Source organism: Tasmannia lanceolata, unplaced genomic scaffold, assembly GCF_043159265.1.
Source record: "Tasmannia lanceolata isolate RefF3 unplaced genomic scaffold, GAP_Taslan_0.1 ptg000015l, whole genome shotgun sequence".
In the NCBI taxonomy this organism is placed as follows: Eukaryota; Viridiplantae; Streptophyta; class Magnoliopsida; order Canellales; family Winteraceae; genus Tasmannia; species Tasmannia lanceolata.
The window spans coordinates 34,432,329-34,455,368 of NW_027518692.1; the positions used below are offsets into that span (position 1 = coordinate 34,432,329).

At 38.1% G+C, this 23,040-nt stretch overlaps 1 protein-coding gene across 1 annotated transcript; it reads right to left on the bottom strand.

The window, feature by feature from the left end:
• Positions 1–2,351: 2,351 nt before the first annotated feature.
• LOC143846795 (uncharacterized) lies at positions 2,352–13,351 on the bottom strand. The gene is made up of 4 exons (XM_077355358.1): positions 12,726–13,351; positions 10,016–10,248; positions 8,600–9,437; positions 2,352–4,714 (listed from the first exon to the last, which is right to left on the bottom strand). Exons 2-4 carry the CDS (start codon positions 10,244–10,246, stop codon positions 2,565–2,567), a joined length of 3,219 nt encoding a protein of 1,072 aa, XP_077211473.1. The 5' UTR covers positions 10,247–10,248; positions 12,726–13,351; the 3' UTR covers positions 2,352–2,564.
• Between the last annotated feature and the right edge of the window lie 9,689 nt (positions 13,352–23,040).

Below are 23,040 nucleotides of genomic sequence, written 5' to 3' on the forward strand. Positions count from 1 at the left end.
TGAAAAAAAAAAAAAAAAATCATCGAAAACTAGAGAATAAAGTTCGCCGAATCCAGCCCGTTTTGTGCTTTTTTCATTGTGTCATTAAAAAAAAATCAATGGAAGCCAGAGAATTGAGTTTGCCAAGCGCAGCCCATTTCTCCAAATTTGTAAATTCCCAGTGGCTAAAACAGGCAGATTCTCGGAGCGAATCAGAGTTGCTCTATTCTGTTGATTCTGGTTTTTACTTGCTTGTTGTGGTCTGTTGTCTTAATTTCCATGTTGGAATGAATGGGCCAAGTTATGCTATAGCCACCCATCTTGTATTATCATGCTTCCTAGTTTCTATAGTGGTATCCAACCATGATTGATCTAAACCATTCATTTGCATTAAAAGGGTTTAATGCCTAAAAGTATTATGATTGGAACAATTTGATGAAATTGTGTCATTCAAATTTTTTTTTGATGAGATTGTAAAATAAATTATATATGATATAAGTATCCAATGATCCAGATTCAATGGCCAGAAAAACCATTTTTAAATAAAAACTAAAAACTAATAGAAAGTGTGCTCTGGATTAAAAGGAAGCATTCTAAAATCACACTTTTGTTAAAATTGGGAAATGAGAGGGAATTAAATTTGCAGTAGCTCAGGACAAAAAATGCTTCTCATTCTCCGTTTCTAAAATGGGGGAGAAGGGCGGAAGAGAATCACTCGGAGCCATTCTGCTTTGCAGAGAGGCTGTTTCCGTGACTCGAACCCATGACCACCAGGTCACAATGGAGCAAATTACGGCCCGAAAATATAGGAGAGTAAGTCATTTAGAGTAATGGGTGACAGGGTCTGTTTTGCCCATTCTCGTTTTTTTCATTCTCCAAAGCAAAAAAAAATGCAGAAGTGCTGCCGAGACGGCGTAAAGAATGTGGACTTAGCATTCACTAGTAGGGGTGCAACTCAGGTCAGGTTCAACCTTAAAAAATGTTGGGTTGGGCTGGCTGTCTTTTGGGTTCGGGTTGGGTTTTCCTAACCCGGGTTGAGTTCAGGTTGAGGGCTTGGGCAATCCGACCTGAGTGAAACCCGACATTTTTTTTATCATTTTTGCTAAGTTTTTAGTAAGCTTAAAAACTCGGGTTGGAACTCGGGTCTGGTTGGGTTTGGATTGGAAAAAAAAAGGGTTCCTCGGGTTGGGTAAGGTTGAACCTCATCGGGTTGAATGGTTCCTCGGGTTGGGTTCGGGGCCTCAACCCGACTCAACCAGACCTGAGTTGCACCTGTAGCATCCAGTAACTATGGTGATCCTTCTTCCCTTCTTAATACTACACTTTTCAAGATAAAGATACAGTTTCTCACCTGGGTCCCAACTCCCTTTTACCATGGGAGTTTTCATCCCAACTTACGTCTTGCCCTTTTAATTCAATCAAAACTTTTTCCTTTTACTCGTTACTGAAAAGTTCACTTAATTAAGTTGCTGAAAAGTTGCCTGTGTCGACCATTGACTCGGCCGAGTTGTTGACACCCTTATATCCTTGCCGATTTCTTATCTGAGTCTTTGAAATACTGATTCTCACCTCTTTTCCCTGCATTTCCACCACTTTCGTTTGTCCTCTTAAACACGCGTTGATTTAAAGTGACGTTAACTAGTAGAAGAAAACTAAAATGAGAACATTTTCTAAGTAAAAACAAAGTAGAAATAAAAATCCTGTTTATTTTTCCTTCCCCTTTGATTTGAGAGAAAACTCAAGACAGTTATTTAGAAAATTCCTTGCAGGCAAGGAAAAGTAGAATGACCAGTGCATGACAAACATGTTGGGAACCTGGGGAGTTCTACTCGGGTCCCAACATGTGCTATGAGAGCCGGGGCGTGGTAACCCGGCGTGGTAATCCCGTTGTGCCTCCGAGGATGGAAATATCCCTCAGTGAAGATCTCGGTAACCCCAGTTTACCTCCGAGGACGCAAAATCCTACGAGAAGATCTCGTAGTTCCCATGTTGCACCCACATGGAGAGGCAAGATTGCCACATTGCTTCCACGTGGAGGGGGAGATTGTTGGGGGTTCCATGTGAAAGCAAAGATCCCACATCGGAAAGGTTGAAGGCTGTGGATGGGCTTATAAGGATTCGAGCACCCTCCCTTTAATGGCTAGCTTTTAAGGGTAAGTTCCACTCTGGTCCCAACAAACCAAATGTCCCCGGGAAAAGGAAAAACATCATTATACTTTCCTTCTGTCACTTTACTTTCCTCTCGGGAAAAACATTATTTTGATGGCAAACAAAATTTCTAAAGTTTTTTAGTGTGAGGACCCAAGAATACTCTACTGACATTTCTGGAAAAATCCTCTAACTGTATCAGTGATTTTTTTGCAGCTCAAACCTCAGCAATTGAAGTGCTATATTTCATTAAAAAAAACAATGTAACATTATTATGGAATTATACAAATGGTAAACTCAAGAGACAGATAACCAAGAGCCCAAAATTTGGGCAAAAAAAGACATGTACAAGGCATCCCATGGCTACAAGTCTACAACTACGTCATTCTAAGGCCATAGAAATTCCTACTTCAATTTCCCTCTATATAATTCTCATACTAAGTTAACAGAGAAGCCGCATTACCAGTTGGAAATCTCTGCCTCTGGCGCCGTCTGGTGGTCTTGCCCCACCCTTGTAGGCTTATCCCCTCGAGCTCCACTTCGCTATTACCGGGCTGCGTTGGTGGCAAACCCACCAAAATCCCTGCCGAAGCCGAGGCCGAGCCTCTCGACTGTCCCCTTCCCCTTGTAGGGCAATGCCATCCATTTCTAGCAGCATTTCTCCTAGCCAACCCAGATTTCCAAAAGCAACCTGAAGCTCTCATTAGCCCTCCAAAAGTCTGGATATCTTCGGTCACCTCGTGCCTCGAGAGAGATGCGAGACCCGGTAAGATATCCTTTTGAAAGTCCCTCCGTTGCCGTTGCCTCCCCCTTCTTGCCTGGCCCTTGCGAGGCTGAGTTACCAATGGAGAGGAGCTTGTTTCTTCCACATTTTGATTCTCTTGCTCCCAAGGCTTAGAATAGAACTCCTCTACCTTTGTCTCACTCAACTTTAATGTCATGGCCTCAAAGAAATCAATCCCATCATCTGAGTATTCCTGATCACCATCAACCTTTCCCCTTGAAGCTCCCACAGTGCTCTCTAGATCGCTAGCAATCGAAGAAACCATCTCTGCAAACCAACAGAGAGAGTCCCTCAGAGCAGTGGATGAAGGGTCCGAACGATTAGAGACACCTGATGAGATAGTGATGATAGCTTCTGCTGCCACTTTTGCCTGTGGGTCCACTCTTTCACACTGTGATTGTTGGACTGGTGCAACCAGTTGGTTGGTTCGTGGAGATTCTACGCCATCAACAACGTTCCCAAGCACCTCAGGAATTATTGGAGCCTCCAAATCTATCTCAATGGTATTTTTTGCAGAGGTTCTTCGAAGAGGAGATGAGGTTGGAATAATGGCATCGGTTGTATATGAAACCTCCAGTGACTTTGTCTGCTCCTTACATGCTTCAATTGCAGAATTCAAATTAATGTCATAACTGGAACCCTTTGAACTGTTATCAATCCCCATCTTGACAACTGGGTTATCTGCACACAGCTGCATTTCAGACCCAGGCAAAGTAAGATCATAAGGTAAGTCAACATGAAGTAAACCATCCTTGACAGTATTCCCTGCATCATTGATTTCCGATATATCCCGACATGACACGGAGGGTGAGTTAAGAACACACTGATCTTTTGGAAAACAAGGCTTCTGAAGGACAGGAAGATTGAGAATTTTATTATTTTTTGAGCTCTCAGTCATCTCAGTTCTGTGGGCTTCTGCATCCTTGGTAAGCAATGTTGACCTGAAATCTGGCATAAGAGGTGGCAAACGACCCTTTTCGGTTTTATTTTCACTCTCAAACTTTTGGGTCATTGCATCTCGGTCTGACACAGGCAGAGAGTAACCTGGTAAGAAACCCAAATCCATTTGTGTTGAACCACCTATAATGTTCATAGATTCATTGCGTGCTGGCCTTGGTCTGAGCCAAGACGGTCCCATTGGATCTCCATTCTTCCCTCCTCCATCAATGAATACAAAATCTTGTCGGTGACTTATTCTGTCGCTGAAGCCATTTGGAGGACACAGATTCAAATTCATATCCTTCGCGGACTTTACATCTTTGCAACCCAAACCCTTACAATACTTTCTGGAACAACAACCTTCAATTTTTTCATAAGAAAAATTATCTCCACCATTAAGGTGGTTTAACTTATTGAATCCGACCAACGAGGAGTGCAAAACAGATCTATTAGACTCCGATTGAAATGGATGGTTAAACCCATTCTGATAGGATATTTCACCACCAGAAATTGGGTGTGATCTGTGGTTGCCATTAAGATACCACTTTTCCTCAGTGTCATCAGGGATTTGAATCCACTTTTCTCTGGAAACACCAGGGCTTTGAATAGATGAGCTAGAATTGGGTATTTGAAAAGCTGCCAGTCCTGAATAGTTTGAGATGGTGAGACTGCAACTTTTTTTAGAGATCTCTGCACCACAAGTTTTTTCTCTAAGCCATGCTTCATTTTTACTCTTATCAGATAAAAGAAATGGGGGGAGTTCATGGGCTTTCTTAAGCTTGAGTTGGGTGGATTCGGATGACGTGGCAGATTTCTCATGACAGAAAACTGGAGTAAAGGGATTTGTATTGCTATTAGTTTTCCCTGTAAAACAATTAAATGCATGATCAAAACTGTAAAGAAACCAAATTTAAACTGCATCACCAACAATAATTTGAGTTGGCTTAAGTAGCTACAAATAGATAAATGTGAAGTAACTAGTAGTAGATCAAGATAACTGAATGATCAAACATGGAAACGTTTCATGAAAGCATGAATTTGTAAACATAAAATACATTCATAAAGAAAGACCAATCAAAGTCCAGTTACATATTACTATATTGGGCATATAATGATACAAGTAGTGAAGGGAAGTCTTTATATGGTAGATGGCATGTAGGCAAGCACAGCAAGAATAAAAATAAAAATAGTAGGGCCAATATAATTGGATGATTAAATTGTTTATTTGTTGGGCCTCGATGTAGATAGGTTGCACCCCAAAAATCTTATCCATAGCATGATCATAATTCTCCTATTCTGTCTAGGTATGATTTAGTTTATCCAACTATATGGGCTCTACTGTATTTATTTTGCTGCATGTGCCAACACAGCCCTCCACCATATAAAAACTCAATAAATAGATTTGTTTTTTTTCCTCTTAATCATTCACCGTGATCTGCTACATTGAATTTACATATTATGCATAAAATACTACTTTTAATTAAACTATAAATTTGTTGTTGAAAAAAAAAGATATTTACAAAGAAGACCCATAAATTTATTGTTGAAAAAAAAAGATATTTACAAAGAAAGACCCATCAAGGTCAAGCTACTGATTCGCTAAGATTAGTGGATGCCAAATTTTTAGTTTGTCAGACAGCAAGCTATCTTCTCTGTGTCTATACCATGCAATTTTTCTATTGCTTCGATGATGACTTTAAGTTGGTAAGTGTCTGCCAGGTCCAGTTTAGAGCCTTAGAGCAAGGAAAAGATTTACAACAATAGGATGCCTAAATACACTGAAACTACATGAACAGTCTACCCAAGATTTGCAAGTAAAAATGACAAGTGATTCCAAATCAAACTCACAAACATTTGTCTCGGGAATTTCTCGCAAAGTGTGCATCTCGGGATATTTAAATTTTTTTGGTTACTTTTGGGTTTATACTAGGAAAAAAATGGAAAGAAATAAAATATTTAAAATATAAATTTAAGAAAAAATAGGGCAACAAATAATATTGTGAATTTAGTGGGATATTTTTGTGAAATTTCTTCCTCATTAAAGATTTTACTATTTCTCTCTCCATATATGCCAAATGAGAGCATAAGGTAATAACTTCCACAAAGTTTGGCCTGCTTCACCAAAAGGTCCACCTGTCCAGTCCAAACCTTTCTTATGGAATTTTGAAGCACTTGATGATAGATTGCCACAACATGTAGGAGAAAGGACATTGAATCATTAAATGATCCAGAGTTTCCTCCTCTTTGCATAAAACACACATGCTAGCCATGTGCATGCTCTGTCTCTTTAAGCGCTCACAAGTATTGATCTTCATATACACAACCGTCAAGGCAAAAGCCACCACCTTTGGCTGGGTGATGGATTGCCATATTTTTGAACGGCGAGACACCTTCATTTCTTGAGAGCTTAACCTGCAGAAAAAAGAACGAACCGAGAAACCACCTTGAACCAAGCAAAGAGGACAACAAAGTGGTGAACCAACACTCTTTTAGGTTTCTCATAAGCCTAATGTCTAGAACAACATGGGAAAAACTTGTTTAACTTCTCGATCATCTATAAATGTTAAATGTATAGGGGTTGCCCCTGAATTTCCCATTGAATTATCATCAAAGTTAAGATTAACAGAACCTTCTGGAAGAAGAATTCATGGAATAACGAATAACAACCTTGTTTCTATCTGACCCACTTTCAGCCACTTCCAACAATTTACAGTTCAAATAATAACTATCATCAAAGTTAAGATTAACAGAGCCTTCTGGAAGAAGAATTCATGGAATAACAAACCTTGGTTCTATCTGATCCACTTTCAGCCACTTCCAACGATTTACAGTTCAAATAATAACAACCACGGTTCTATCTGTCCAACTTTCAGCCACTTCCAATGATTTACAGTTCAAATACTGTCCCAAGATGCTGCTGAAATCCTTCCTCGCCAATGCCTAACGTTCAAAAATTATCCTTTGCTATACTCCATCTGCACCACATACTCCTATTTAGAGACTCAATTCAGTAGTGTGATGTGATGTGAGAGAGAGAGAGAGAGAGAGAGAGAGAGAGAGAGAGAAAGAGAGAGAGATTACAGCCTCTCTCATCTATAATCTTATTAATTTTTTCAAAAAGAAACTCTAACCCTATTAATGAGACACAAGTATAAAGATGTCCTTCTGGATGAAACCCTTCTCAACCCTAAAAGTTAAGATTGATTGAACAAATAATCTGTCAATTTTATGGAGGTCTGATAATTGGCCCATAACTTCCTAAATTTCATTTGCTACGTGCCAAAGATAATTTGCACCTATCCAATCCATCTGATAAGATTCAGGGAATCTCCTTCAACAATGATTGCAGTGAGCACCTTAATTCCTCATCTTAAAGCCAACATTTTTGCTGTCGTTAGAGTCCATTTCACCAACAAGAACCCCCCCCCCCCCCCCTCCCAAAAAAAAATACAAAAAAACAAAAAAAAAGAAAAAAAGAAAGAAAGAAAAAGAAAAAGTAAATATCACCTCACCTACAAAATCTCTAATTATACTCCTACAACCACTGATCCAGTTTCCTCCATCAAAATTCAGCTCCAATATATCTAGAGATAGGGCTTCCTACCGTGAAGTTTTTTTTAGCAAAATGTCAATATTAGACAAATGATAGACCTACTGAAGCTTGGTTGGAAGGTTTCGAGAGGTTGCACACCAAATAATTCTATTGAATATAATCCTTCTAAAATGAGAAGTATGGAACCCCCAAAGAGGGATGTTGCCCACCCAAAACTTGTTGTCGCCAACTCCCACACCATATCTTATCCCTAAACAAAAATCCTCCGAAACTACACCAATGGCTAGCAATGATCCACACCAATGATCCACTCAAACTTGTTGCACACCACATTTACATCTACTGCTACATCAAAGGAATATGCTGTGCACATGATAAAATGGCTCTTAGACATCTTAATTTAAGCTTTCTCATCTTTTCAACTACAATCAGTATGCAACATTGAACTTGCAGGTTAAATCCCAGCTTGCTCACAAAAATATTAAAAGGGCGAGTATTTTTTAGGGAATTAATACTCTTTGGAGGAGATTAATGAAATTTCTGAGGAGCTCCAGGTTCCTTTCACCATATTCATCAGGAGGCTAATGGGAAATAAGAAAATATAGACAAAGAAGTGCCCATCCAGTGCTGTTTTTTGGGATTTCAGTTTTCCGCAAGATGTATTGTCGGTTTTATACGATACTTGGATGTTAGTAAAGCATGAGTTGCATACGTTGTACCTTGACTCTTTTTCTTTGTTCATTAATAAAGCTTTCGTCCTTGATATAAGAAAAATGAAAGAAGTAGGCATTTTATGGGATTGTTATTTACAGGTCGTTGGGAATAACAGCTAATAAAAAAAAGGTTTGAAATAAATAGAGGAACTACAAATCAAAAAAGAAGATATGAGTATCAGCTCCTTTGTTTACATATAGTAGTCCATTTTACCTGGAATCTGATTAAAATAATTTACCTTGCAGTGTTTGCAATAATTGTATAGACATGCATACCATCTCTTAATTAGAAAAAATGTTTAAAGGTTCAATCAGAACAAATACTTTAAATTAAATGTACTATTGTCTCTTTAACAAGTACAAATATACAAGTGTGCGTGTGTGTGTGTGTGTGTATTATATATATATATGAAAGAATCCATATAAAGTAAATGTAAATTCTGCTTCTTCTACATCACAAAACATTGGGTAAAAATCTATTACCAGGTTCAAGGTTAAAGGATAGCCATTCCCGTCTAGTTCCCTCATTCTCCGCTTGTAAAAGGTTCGAGAAAGTCCTGTGGTCTTTTTCTTTCTGGTTACCTTGGAAGAAATCCCTCGGTGAGCCTAGGATGCTTAAATTTGGTTTCGCAGACAGTTCCCCTTGAATCACTTCATGGGAGGCCACTGGGCCTACAAAATTAGGAGAGCCCGGAGCTTCTGCTCCCTCATTGCCACGGATGGGTTCATTCAAGTCAGCCAAATAGTGAGTGTGCAAACTATTTTGTAAATGTTGACCAGATTTTGAACTATCTCCAGAAGTACGAGCATGCCCACCGGTGCTGAGAGTCAGTTTCAAATCACTATCAGGTTCAACACCACAAATCCTATTAAAAGAGTATGTTGCCGCCAAAGACACCTCTCGAACTTTTTCCTCTTCAATTCCTTCCCCATCCTCAATGACAATATATTCATCGGCTGGTAGTTGAAGGTCAAATGTTCTTCTTAGAAACTTCCTGGGTTTGGAGTCCGATAAGTCACAGTCATTTACACTACTCCCATTTTGCATTGGACGGGAGCCTGCTTGCACGATGCTTTCCTTTAAAAAGTTTAGAGGAGATTGAATGTTAGTGCCTGAAATAGATGGAGCGCAACAACCTGAGTTCACCATGGAAAAGGTGGGCATTTTCCATATCGTTTGGGTGTCTTCACATGGCACTTGAGATGAAATTGGATTTGATTGTGACGTAAATGCCGATATGGAATATTTGTGAAGTTCTTTCCTTTGAAGATCACTCATCAGGTCTCTTTGTATTCTATAAAGACGGTGGAGTTCACACACCTAGAACACAAGAACATCAATAAAAACATAAGAACATCAGTAAATTTAAATATATAAATTTCAGTGTTTAAAGAGTCACTCAAGTTCTCCAAAAGCTCGCAAAGTCAACACGAGTCGATCCTGATTCTGGCTAAGGTACAGAGTTGAAGTGGTCTAGTTTTAAGGGGGAAGGAAAGATGATGTGTGAACTTCTAAGTTTACAGATTCCATCGGCCAAGCCCAAGGGACCCACTGATTACTACTCACTAACTTCTTCAGCCAATGGATCCCACACAAAATACTCAATTGAGTAGTTAATGACAATAAAATCTGATTATGTGATCAGCTTTAAAAAGGAAAAGATTCTAGCAAGTTACGACTCTTACAAGTCAACTTGGACTTGGGCACTCATCAAGTTGGACTTGACTCCCGAGCTTCTAAATCTTGGTAAATTTTATAAGACACCCAAATCAGATTTGCCAAAATACACACCAAGGTGGGAAAAACACAAGAAAGAACTTGCATAAATTTTTTTTATTTTCGGCACAATTCAAAGAGCCATTACATATCAAATAGTTAGAAAGTGACACTAAGCATACCTGCTTCCTGAATATAGCTTCATGCCGAAGCATTGTCTGCTTTAGTAATTCTTTATCATAATCCAGATAGACATCCACAGGCCTCTGTGTGAAACCATTGTAATATTGCGCATTCGTAAACATCTTATCTCCATAAAAGGGTGACCAATTACCAGTATTAGCATCCCCATTAAGATCCCCCATGAAGAAATGTTCCAGCAAGCAGTTTTTGGACTGCACTTTTGTTCCCATTCCTGCCAAATTTGAAAAGAGAAATGAGAGAAGGAAAAAAGGAAAGCAGACAAAACTATCAAAACACATCCTTTCAAAAAATTCAAGATAATTGCCAAAAAAAAAATAAAAAAAATACCAGCAATTGTGTACCAAACAAACATATATGCAAAAATACAATGGCTTTCAGTTTGTAAAAACTTAAACGATATAATGAGACTTACAGGCAACAGACTAGACATAAGCACAAATAAGACAGTGTCGCAATAAAATAAGGTGGAAAGTGCCTTGTATACAGCGGTTTAAATCCCACTATTTAAGATTTCAATCTTATAATTCAACTAGAATCACGTAAAAAACTATTTATGATTCAACCTGAAGAAATTGGAGAAAAATAATATATGAATATTACAAATTCGCTCAAAAATTGGATGACCTAGGGTTCAGCAAATGATATGAATTAGATTTGAGGGGTCTGATACAATTTGGGCCCCAATTATTGGGCAGATACGCTCGGCTGATACAGTAATGTACTGATATGGCTCTCATATCAGGTCGCAAATACATGATTTCTAGGTTGTGTAAAAACAAAACCAACTTTCAACTTTCGATTGTTTTTTTGGTCATTTTCTTGGAGGGTCATAAACCCTAATGTGCACAAATCAAAATGCGAATGGGGATCAAGGGTGGACAGGTAGATTTGGGGATTCTACATTTGAGGGTGATTGACTTCCCCCTTTTCTCGTTATTATTTACCTGCAAGTCATCAAAAACACGCATAATTCATTGAATATGCATGTTTTTATGATATTTGGTGGTTGTTTATGCACATTATGGAAGAAGCTCAACTGGGTGTTTACAAAGTAAGAACCAATTGTAGAATGGAAGGGAAAAAGAGACAGATGATGACAAAGAAATCAATATGGATTTGTTCAAAAATGAACAAAAGCCATTGAGTTTCCCACTTTTTTGAGCTGAAGGTTCTTCCTTTGGTAGCTCCTACAATATTGGCCCATTTTTTACGATCTCCTAAGAATATAGAGGTCTCAGTTTACGAGGAGTGGAACTGAAAGTCGGAGCAGCAAAATAAAAGAAAAATAAGCTATTGCGGGCAGGTGTCATTCATGATATCTTTAAATAAAAACAGCACCTTATAAGCAGAAGACTCTGGGAACTATACTGAAAACCATCGATAATGTAATCACAATTTGCATCCTCTACATCACAGAATGTAGACGGTCATCTCTACATCATAATCCTCAAAATGGAGCATACTGCAAATCCTTAATCAGATTGTCCTGGGGGTATGTCAATTCAAAATAAGAAGGATTAACAATCAAGAGCTTAAAGCCCTTATTTCTGATGCAAGGGCTTGAGCTGAAATACCCCCAATTTGTGTATTTCTGATGCAACTACCATCAGAAAGCCACCTTAAAGCCTCAGCCAATTGACTACTACCATTTCTTCATAACTCGCTCACTTTACGGTAGCAAAATGATACTCAAACTCGAATCCTACGATATGTAGGAATCCCAGGGACAGCTCATAACCCATAATTTACTACAAAAAAGTTGCACATGTAGTTTAGGAGTTTTACAAACAGGACAAAACCAACATTCAATCCTCCAAAATAAAGCCTGGATCATTCAATTAAGCATCATTATTAACAGCTCATATGAAAATCAAACCTATATAGTATTTTACAATCATCAAGTTAGTGCAATGGAACACGAATCTTCAAATGTACAATCAAAACAAAACAATACACATCCAAGAATAGACATCTATTACCAGCAGTTACAAAAGAACAAAGATTAAAAAAAAAGCCAGATAATTTATCCCACAGCAAGTTGGTTTGACTGTTAATTAAGATCATGAAAGCACAAACAATGTGATCCGCCATTATCAGGAGTCAGGACATAACAGAAATCCGGCACAGATTATCCAAAACTTAAAAGGCAAGCACTCTAGGAAAATAAAACAGACACCAGACAAAAAGGCAAAAGTAAAAAGAAAAAGAACATAAGCATCATAATCACAAGCCATCCAAACAATCCACCTTTTCAAAATAAAATGGCAAATTAGAAAAGAAGAAAAGAGATCTCAACATCCAACCACAAAGACAAGAACAAGGAAAAAGAGGAATGCATCCCTAAACTAGAAATCCAAAACCTTCTAGGTCACCTAAATCACCAGACATGGAAACCCAACAAATTTAAAAGAAAAAAAACCAATAAACGTAAAAGAAAATAAAAGCACTAAAAAAAAAAATCTAAAAACAATAGCCCAAAAAATCACCAAACACAAAAACCTATCGAGCCTCCAAACAATATGCCCAGAAATAAGGAAGAATCATAAAAAAGAAAAGGCCAAAAAGCATCAAACCCCAAGAAAAGAAAAGCAACCCAAATCACAAAATGCAACAACTCAAAGAACCCAAATGAAAAACAACCTAAAAACGAAGGACAAGAAGATTAGAAAAACAAAACAAAAAATTTACCTTAAACCCACATCCTATATCACCCCTCCTCGAAAACCCACCACAAATTCAGCAAATCCTCAACAACCCAACAACGCCAAAATCCAAACCCACCCATGAAAATTCAAAGTGGTATACTCGCTCACCAGACGGCAACAGAGGAGAAGAAGAATAATAAGACAAAACAGACGGCAAAGAACAGAGAAAAAAACAGAGAAATGGGTTATTTTGTAATGCCATTTGAAGGTTCTTTAGATCGTCATAAAGTAGAGGAATGGATGAAGATTTTGATCAGCTGGGCCAGTCTCTGAAAGAAAGGAGAAAGATCCCAGATAAGAAAATCTCCACAAAAACAAACGAAGTTCCAACAACAGTGACATGAAATTTTGTCAACATCCGGTCCTTTTATTCTCTGCTTTTTCTCCCTTTGATTTTCTCTTTTTCTTTTGGTTTTTTGAGGAAGGGATACAATTGGGTTTGTTTAGATTCTCTCCCACCTTCTTTTCTTCGGGTGTAGATTGTAGAAACAAAAAATTATAAAAAAATAGCACACCTGCTTTACTGCAATTGCAGTAACCCAGTAACAAACTCCCAAATCTCCAAAACTAGTATCTTCTAATTTTCTTTTTTTTAATTTGTTTTACATTCTTTGAATTTCTCTCTCTCTCTCTTTTTCAATTCTTGTCTATTTGCATTTTTTAAGAACAGTAGACACAAATGGCCCCACTTCTGAAAGATAGATAGGGTGTTTTCAGGATACTTGGTAATGACCTTAGTTTTGTGCACAATTACAAAAGTAGGAACAAGTCTTTCATTCTGTATTTCTAGGATGACTTAAATACCCTTCTCCTTAGTCTTCCTGAATTCTGATCTTCTATTCTAAAGAGAAGGGAATCGCGAGGGAATCGCTAGCATTCAATCGCAAAAGGCATTTCGCAGCTGGTCTAGCAAATCCCTGAAGGAAATATTGTAAAATAAATTCTCCAACCTCTAAAAATATGGCTTTGCTTTTTTCTTAATCAGCTTCCACACATTTATTTTATTTTATCCTTTCTAAATTATATAAAATTAGACAAGGTGTGGGGACCTATTTTGTAGAAAATATCAACAAGAGGAGGAGGAATATCCTCAAGGGAAATGTCATGCGCCATGAAAGAACTATTGCATTTGGATAGGAAGTCTGCTACAGAGTTGGCTTCTCTCCAAACAAGGGATAGGTGCCAAGAGTTTAAAGAAGTAAGAAGATCTCTAATCTTAGACATGGTGTTCAATTTCTTCCCAAGGCATTGGAATTGGTCGTTGATCACGTGGACAGCAACTTGGAAATTTGGTAAATAAAAACATATTTAATACATTTAAAACGTGTTTTAAATGTTTTCCTCAAAAAACACCTAGTTTTCGTAGTTTTTGTTTGAAGGGGTAGTTTTGTAGTTCCATCGAATATTGAGGGCTGTCTGATCCGTCCGTACTAACAATACTCACGACCCGTCTTTCCCAAATCCCGAGGTAGATCTGCGTCCCTGAATCTTGGGGCTACTGAACGACTTGCCTCTTCTCTAAAATGCCTTCTGTCTTGTTCAAAATAACAGATACGCCCTTATAAATTTTAGATGACAAAAGTACCCTCGTTCTGGCCAATCTACTTTCATCCCCCCACTCACGACCCCTTTTATCGGGTCTGTCACGTGAACGATGCCAAAAAAAAACAAGGGTCCGATAAAAGGAACCTCCTCTTTTAAGAATAAAAAACATGGAAATGATATATTCGCCCCATTTTTCCCCGGGCCACCCCCTTCTCGTGTAAAAATAGTAGCCATAAATACACTAAAGCCTAAAGGTGTGGATCGGGAAGAAAAAGGAGAGTCCTAAAAGTAGTGTGCTCCACCTTTGATTGATCTAAACAGTTCTGGTAATCTGAACCGATTATCAAGTGGGCCGCAACATGGATCCATGATTTCTCGAAAATCTCCTAGGGTGGAGAATTATTCGATAAAAGGGCAATAATATTTTAAGTCTTGGTATGTGCATGGTTAGCGGCGGAGCCAGGATTTATACATAAGGGGGGCATTTTACATAGGGAGAGGGGCGTAAATTGGGCCTATTAAGGAGTTTGGCCCAACTCAACAGAAGCAGCTTGCTACATGTAGCTCCGCCCCTTGCGTCGTTGTATTCTGATATAGCCAAAAAAAAAAAATTGATTATAATCTCTACTCTAATCAATTTGTTTATTTCTTCTAGATGGGACCGCTCACAAATCGAGTTCAGAGGTAGAGAGAAAATCCTCGGATTCGTTAAGCATGAGATATTTTCACGTATTTAAAAATCGTTTTCAATCCGAAGCTTTAAAATTCTAAATTTGTCATGAATTAAGAGGCCTATCATTGGACTTAGACGGGACCCTATTAAGTGTTGGGAATAGATAGATGATGATGTGGGTTCGTTGCAGTGTCTCGTGTAGGACATATTGGCACAACCTAATCGGATGGACTTGAACATTATCGAAAAAGTGTCCTAAAATGGTGGAACTTACACCTCCTTTTCAATGTTTTCCCATGAAAACAGAGTCTCTTTTTTAGGAAAAGACAAATAAAAGGTGGTGGAAATACCATTACCCCCCTAAAAAAGACGTATTCACCCGATAATGTGGCATCACGAGTGTGAATACTTTTACTATTTCAATTTAGCATTGTCCATTCTCTTCATAGATGGCCAAGTATTACATTCTTGGTTAGCATTACCCATCCAAGAAATTGGAACATAAAACAAATTTTACGTCGCCTAGAGAAAAAATTAGGATAAAAAGTATTCGAAAGAGAGAAATTAAAGAATTACTTCTATTTCAAGAAAGTATTCGGCAATGATTCTCCATTCTAGCAACGACAGAAACTGGAGGATCCGCAAGAAATTGCCGAAATGACTTTGTTTCGCTTCGAAAAAGTAGAATTTTTTGCCATTTATTCAGCACGATTTGGAGAAATGTGTCAAGTTGGGTTTGTAGAATTCGTTCTTTCCATTTTTCTCATTCTCTGCACACTAAAAAAGCACAAAAGCATTGTGGAGAATGGTTGTCAAACCGCACCAAAGATGTTAGAAAGAAATTAAAGAATTGATGTTTGATCCAATAGCAAGGGCGGCACCTGTGTCATTACGCACATGAATGCATGAACACCGTATAATTTCATGTCATGTGAAAACCCAAAATCTAGGGATCCAACTTGGGTCAGACTCAACCCAAACCCGACAGGTTCAACCTGATTTCTGTTGGGATTGGGTTGGCATTTCCTTGGGCTGGGTTGGGTTAGGATAGGGAAAAGCCAATACGATTTATTTTTGGGTTTGATTAGCATTGAGGCCTTAGGCAACCCGACACGTCTTCTGATTTTATCAATATTTTAAAAATCACAGGGTTACATTTTATTTGTTTTTATATATATTTTTTCTGTTTGTGCCCCGAACCAACCTGAACATAACCCAACTCTACCCAATCAGATTTGGAAAAATAGGTTAAATGAGTTGTGGTTGAGAGATTTAGAGGTGGGTTGGGTACTTGAGTTAGGATTGACCCTCCTTGACCCAAAGCTCGGTTTGGGTGGGGTTAGGGTCTGTGAATGGTATCTCATGTTGGGCTAAGGTTGGTGTCAATCCGACCCAACCCAACCCGAGTCGCACCCTAACAAAATCTTTGATCCAACAGAAAACATGGGTTGTCACGCCCGTAGGCCCCTAGGTTATTTAAAACCTTATAAATGTAAGTCTCTCTATATTGAATACTTTATATAATACAAAGAGATTATTTAAAACCTTATAAACATAATATATCTATAGATATGGGAAAACTTCGGTGGTCCTATGTAAAGTTTCCTTAACTATTAAATACATTATCAATGTAACTGTCTTTATAATTAATAAATATAGGGTGACGATAAATTCACACCCCCTTTAGGATAATTCGCACAGCTTTAAAGGAGGGTATGTGGCAGACTTTCAATGCTTTTTAATGTCGATTCACTTTAAAGGGGTGTGAATTATCCTACAGGGAGTGCGAATTTTTCATTGCCCTAAATATATCTATAATATAAGGTAACCACTTTTCTCTTCTTCGTCTTTCGTTTTCTTTCCGAGAAAAAATTTCTATTAATTTTTTAATAGTTTGTTTTTTTTCTATGGAAAGCATATAGTGGGCGACTCCCATCATTTTACAACACATGTTTTGATAAGGTGAGGTCCATCACTTTACACCTATGCGAGGGACCACCATTTTACATCTCTTTGTTCTGATATGTTTTGAATTTTTGAATTATTTTTATTTTTATTTTTTCCATTCCAATTCGAGGGGAATGGAAATATGTTGCCAATTCTGATTTCAGATTCCGGCAATCCAAACAGAGCCTTTTAAACATCGCAAGTCAATTAATGGGACCTCCAACATATGCTATGTTGGGGTGTTGGACCCAAGGTCTTCGGTACTGGGTCCCACAAAAATACCAATCACACAAAAGGGAAGTAATATATTTGCCCCTTATCTTCCTTGGGCCACCCTCCTCTAATTTTATGACTCCTCTTTTTACATTTCCAGGTGGTGGCCCTAGGAAGAAAAGGGGGGTGAATATATCGTTTCCCTAACAAAAGCATATGTTTAATTTGCGTGATTATTGATTAAAGCGCTCACTTTGCTATTACACTGTTAAATACCTTTTCTAATTCATATTATTCGTAAGGGAAATGAATAATTCATTATCGGGGACAGCCCCCACTAGTGTAAAAGAGTCGTCCCAAGACTCACAACTCATAAATACACTAAACAAAAGGTGTGAATATATCACTTCCGCATATAAAATCTTGTGTGTTTAACACATCAAATCAATGTCAAAGTCACTTGTTCGATGATATCCTTTTTGCTAAGAAAAAGATTACATCTGGAATAATGCTATAAATTCTGCGATTGAGAATAATGGTCATGTCAGTTTTGGGTGGATTTATAGTAGTTTTTTTTTTTTTTCCAAAAGAAGTCCTCTGCTTTACTTTATCTGCAGAAAAAGTCTTCTAAGTTCTAGTTTGACAATTATAAGGGGGTGTGCAAGTAATGCAGGGGGGTTGAAAATATCATCACCCTCTGCAAATAGAGTAATTTTTATTTGAATGAATCTTGCGAATTAAAGTCGTTTCATCAATTTGTAAACAAAATGTACAAAATGCCCCCACGGTAGATTTTTTTTTTTTACTCGTAAAAAGACCAAAATGTTCTTATATGTGAAAAGACAAAAAATTATCTTCTAAAATGTCCAAAATACACATGACAGTCAACTATATGTTTTGAATCAAGAGTGTGGGAATATCATTATTTTTATATGAGCAATGATAGATGCAAGGGAGCCCTCGCATAAAGAGCGGCAAAAGGGCTATTCATTAGATCCGCATCATTTTCAGTTACATTTTAAAATTGGTTGAAAAGGAAAAATCAGTTACATTTGATGACGTGGATCCAACCACGAGCCTTTTTGCGGCTCTTTATGCAAGGGCTCCCTTGTATCTATCATTCCTCTTTCTATATATACTATAACATTCTTGGCCCATGTATAACATTCTTGGCCCATGTGAGGTCCAAAATGGTGGTCCCCTACTCTATACATTAGTTCTAGTTAGGGGTGGCAAAATTGGCCGAACCGAACCGGAGCCGAGCCGAAACCGAATTTTCACCGATTCAAATTTCGGTTTGGTTCGGTTTGGGTATCAAACCGAACCGAAACCGAATATTTGCAATTATTATGAGTAAAGGGTGGCAAAATTGGTGGAACCGAACCGAAAATTCAGTTTTGGTTCGGTTTTGGTTCGGTAAAACCAAACCGATTCAAATTTCGGTTTGGAGGTCAAACCGAACCGAAACCGAACCATTGCCACCCCTAGTTCTAGTGGAGATCGTAGGACCTATCCGATGCATGGGTTTGAGTTGAGTTGGTGGGACCTATCTTATCAAAACTTATTAGTGAGCGTCAAGGGTATTTTGGTCTTTTTACAGGATAATTTTCATTTTTTCACATACGAAGATATTTTGGTCTCTTTTTGAGTAAAAAATAAAATAAAATCTAAGGAGATGATATTTTCACTCCCCTGAATTACGCATGCGCTCCCCTTATAACTTGATTCGACGTGAAAAGTGGGCAACTTTAACGCTTTTTGACGTCAAATCAAGTTATAATAGTGGCGTATGCGTAATGCGCGGGGCGAAGAAAATATCATCGCCCAAAATCTACGCTGGGTAATTTGTGATGGCAACACCTAGTTTGCAAAATTTAATCAAATGTGATGAGTCAATTTGCAAATTGTCATACAGGAAGGCTGTTTTTGCAAAAATAAAGCAAAGTAAAAGACTTCTTTTGAAAGAGAAATTATATGGTGCCCTAAAGCTCAGCGGTACAACCACCCTTGATATTTGATCCAACAACAGACTCTTAAAAAGTGGTCTGCTGTTGGATCAAAATATCAAGGGTGGTACCGACCTCACGGTCCAGTGTAAAATCTCCTTCTGCAAAATCCCCTCTACTATGTTACTCACTCTCTCTTTTTTTCCCTTTCGTTCTTTCCTTAAGCCCACTTTCATATTTTCAAGTCCTATCACTAGGTAAACTACTCTTTCATATTTAATTCAATACAATTTTTCCTATGAAAACTTAATATACATAGGGGACCGAAACCAAATTTTTAAAATTTTCGGCCGAAATTTTAAGATTTACACGGAAATTACCAAAATTTCCATTGAACCGAAATTTCAAACCTTCGGACTGATATTTGCTTGGTCATATTTTGATAATGGCACTACTCTCTTTGTCTTTTCTATGAGAAATGACATATTCGCCCTCGTTTTCATCCCTGGGCCACCACCCCCTTGCAGTGTAAAAAGAGTATTAATAAATGCACTAGAGTAGATAGCCCTTGGAAGAAAAGGGTCGGATACATCACTTCCCTTTCAACAGCCATAAAAAGCGAAGGAAAAATTGCCAACAGGCGACATCAAAATACGAGAATTGCCAACGAGGGACATAGTTTTGAAAATTTGTTAGAGAGGGACAAAATGGGGTTATCAAGTCTCTAAAAGGGGTTTATCAACCCTCTAAATGGGGTTATCAAACTCTCAAAAGGGGGTTATGAAGCCTCTTTTAATAGTTTTTCAAAAGTGCCCCCCCCCCCCCCCCGTTGGCAATTCTCGTATTTTGATGTCCCCCATTGGCAATTCTTCCAAAAAAATTTAAAAGTACACCTTTACTAAAACATGATTCACATAGAAATGTGATCATTCCATTCCTAAGTTTTAAGTTTTCTAAGGTAAAACAAAGACTATAAGAATCGAGAGCTTAAATAATTATTTTTAAGATACCAACTTAATGATCAACTTTGGGGACAAAAATCAAAGGTTAGGGCATGTTTTGACAACCATGAAAATAAAATTAATGAAAATTTGCTTACCCAAGGTGAAAGATGAGTGAAGAAGTCTAATGAGAGAGACTTGAGAAGGAGAAGAGTAAGGAGAGCACATGAAAGGGCTGAAAAAACAGAAAAAAAAAACTCCCTTGTTAAGCTTGATTTTTTTCCTCTGACCTCTCTACCTCTCTTACACTAGGTAAACAGAAATTCCATGAAATATTTTTCCATGGTAGCCAAACATGCCCTTAATTTCTTTTTGCCTGCCAACATAATGTACCAGGTCAAAGATCTCACCCATGTCACCCCGGCACCGGCACAGCCGTCACATGTCATTCCGGCATGATCCCAGACTTCAGCTTTAGCTTTGGTGGCTACACCGGAAACTTTTGGTAAGAACCCAATGACTGGCTCGCCTGTGTTGGTCACCATCCATTTGCTCTATGACCAACACCCAATCTTGTTGGTATTGTAATACAAAAATAGATTTGTTTGGTATTTGAATACAAAAAGTGGTATTCTTTTGTATTTCTAAAAGTTTGTTTTATTTACAAAACTGCCACCTTAAACTTCCCCTTAAACCTCGTTTTTATTTTTGTTACTGTTCGTCTGTTTCCACCCGTAACTTTGCCGTTACTGAGAAATTACTTTGTCGTTGTTAATGTCGCTGTAATTGCATGTTTGCATCTATGACGTCTAGAAAAAGGCTCTTTCTCTAATGGGTATTTAAGGGGGTGTCTTTACTGACTTAAAGGGTGCATTGAACAGACTTTTTTGTCCTATAAAAACGGAGATTTATCTATGTGTTCATATATAAAACAGAACAGAACACTTCTTCTTCTTCTTCTTCTTATTCTTCTTCTGCATTTATATTTTACTCATTCTGTTATAGAGTTCAATACCTCTTTCTTTTCGTACTTTTACTATTTGGTTGCAATTGGATTGTTCGCGGGGTTCGAATCCCTTAGAACGTACAGAAACTTTGAGATCAACGATCCTAGAGGTGATTGTGTCCAGAATCTGCTGCACTATAATTAGTTTCCGTAGAGGTGCAAATTCACCTTAAAGAGAGCGACTCAGTCCATGCCTCATCTCTCTGATTCACAGAAAAGGTTTTACTAATACTGTTTGTTTGGTTTTCTGTTTCTCAACAGAAATCTGGTGAGCCATCACACCATCCATTTGCTCTACCACCAACACCCAATCCACATCATCACCCATTCTCACAACTAGTGGCTTGCCAAGTACAATGAGATCTCCCAACATCCGATCATCAACCATCAGCCTCGCTAATGAGACTGTATGCAAACAACATAAAAGAAAAACGAAAGCAATCAGTTCTCGAGATTTTTTTTACCTTTCCCTCTTTTTTATCTCTTCTATTCCGGTTTTTCTTATCCTTCACATCATGGAAAATGACCAAAATACCTATATATCAGGTAAAATGACCAAAATACCCTTACATCATAGAAACAACTAAAACACCATGGTTCATTCCTTCCTCTCCACCATTGTCGGCCTAGCCACCCACAATCTTTTCATTAAACCCTCCCTCGTTCCCAATTTGGAGACCCTCCTTGATTTCCGTCAATTGCTCAACTGCTTATATGCCGTGGTTGGTGGGGTCCTCCAGCCACCAACTGCCGCCCACCCAATGCATGTGGTGGTATCTGCCATGTGATCCTGAATCAGGCTGATGGAGTTCATGCTGTGGAGTGTTAAACAACCAGTTACTCTAAAAGCTTAAGCTTTTAGAGAAGGCAGTATTTATTCTTTTATACTTTACCACTCCCCCCAACGTGTGGCCCCACTTTCTTTGGGTTGGCATACACGTGGTACATGTGGCCCCATTTTTGTGTTGACCATTGCATGTGGATTTTTTTTAACATCCAGGAAGTGTCAAGTCAGGACATTTGCTCTGATACCATGTTAAACAATCAGTTGCTCCAAAAGCGTAAGCTGTCGGAGAAGGCGTTATTTATTCTTTTACACTTAAACACGGAGGAGGTAGGCTTCAATGTAGTTGTCTTTGAGCCAATCAAGTTCATTGCACTGTGAGAAGACACACTAGGATGCATGGGGCGGCGCTCACGAAATCGTATTTCGTGCAACTTTGATTGGATTACATGTTGTATAAGAACAAGGTTTAGGAGAATAGCTTGCTTGGTGGAGAAATATGTCAAGGATGACTTGGTGTTGAGGAACCCTGAAGTTGTTGTGAAAAACAACTGCTACAATACTAGTAGCATATATTTGAGGAATCAAGATGTCAGGTTGAATTTGGCTAGGGTTAGAAGGTATTTGGAGGTAGCTCATAACTCATAAGAAGGCCATGACCATGAGATTCATGGAAAATGAATTGCAGGGTTAGGGTTTAGCTTTGGTTTTATAAAAGGTAGCAATAGCTGGTCATTCAAGGGACTGTGTGTTTTTGAATGGCATGTAAGAAACAATTACAGTACACAGAATGTTGATTTTACGTATTTAACATACCTGGGAAATTCTTTGAGCTTCCCATAACAAAATTAGGAAGGGAATTTTAACAGCGTCCAAAAATCTTTCTAAGATCAGATATCCTCCGTCTTTTGGGTTTTGAGAAGAGACATCATTTTAATTTTTTTATGGATCATTCACTTAGATGTTGTTGGTAGAATGCGAAAAAAGGGGGGAAAAGAAAGGAAAAAAACAGAACCTTCTATTTTATAGTTGAAAAGTAAATAGCAAAGGCACATCAACAATGCATTAAACCTTCACATTTCCAAGTAAAAGATTATTTCAGGGGCTACTTTGAATGAAGGAGCCAAAAAAAAAAAAAATCCACTGTAACTGAAAAATCCAGTGTTTAAACCATTATGGGAGAAAGTGGGTGCAGTAACAAAACGTAGAAAATAAGATCTATAACCTGAAGCATTTGGAAGAT

Excerpts from the sequence above, each read along its gene's own strand:
- LOC143846795 (XM_077355358.1), bottom strand. The coding sequence starts at position 10,246 with ATGGGAACAAAAGTGCAGTCCAAAAACTGCTTGCTGGAACATTTCTTC. Across the intron at positions 9,438-10,015 it reads AAGCTATATTCAGGAAGCAG|GTGTGTGAACTCCACCGTCT; the intron begins GTATGCTTAGTG and ends CTTGTGTTCTAG. Across the intron at positions 4,715-8,599 it reads ATCCTTTAACCTTGAACCTG|GGAAAACTAATAGCAATACA; the intron begins GTAATAGATTTT and ends ATTGTTTTACAG.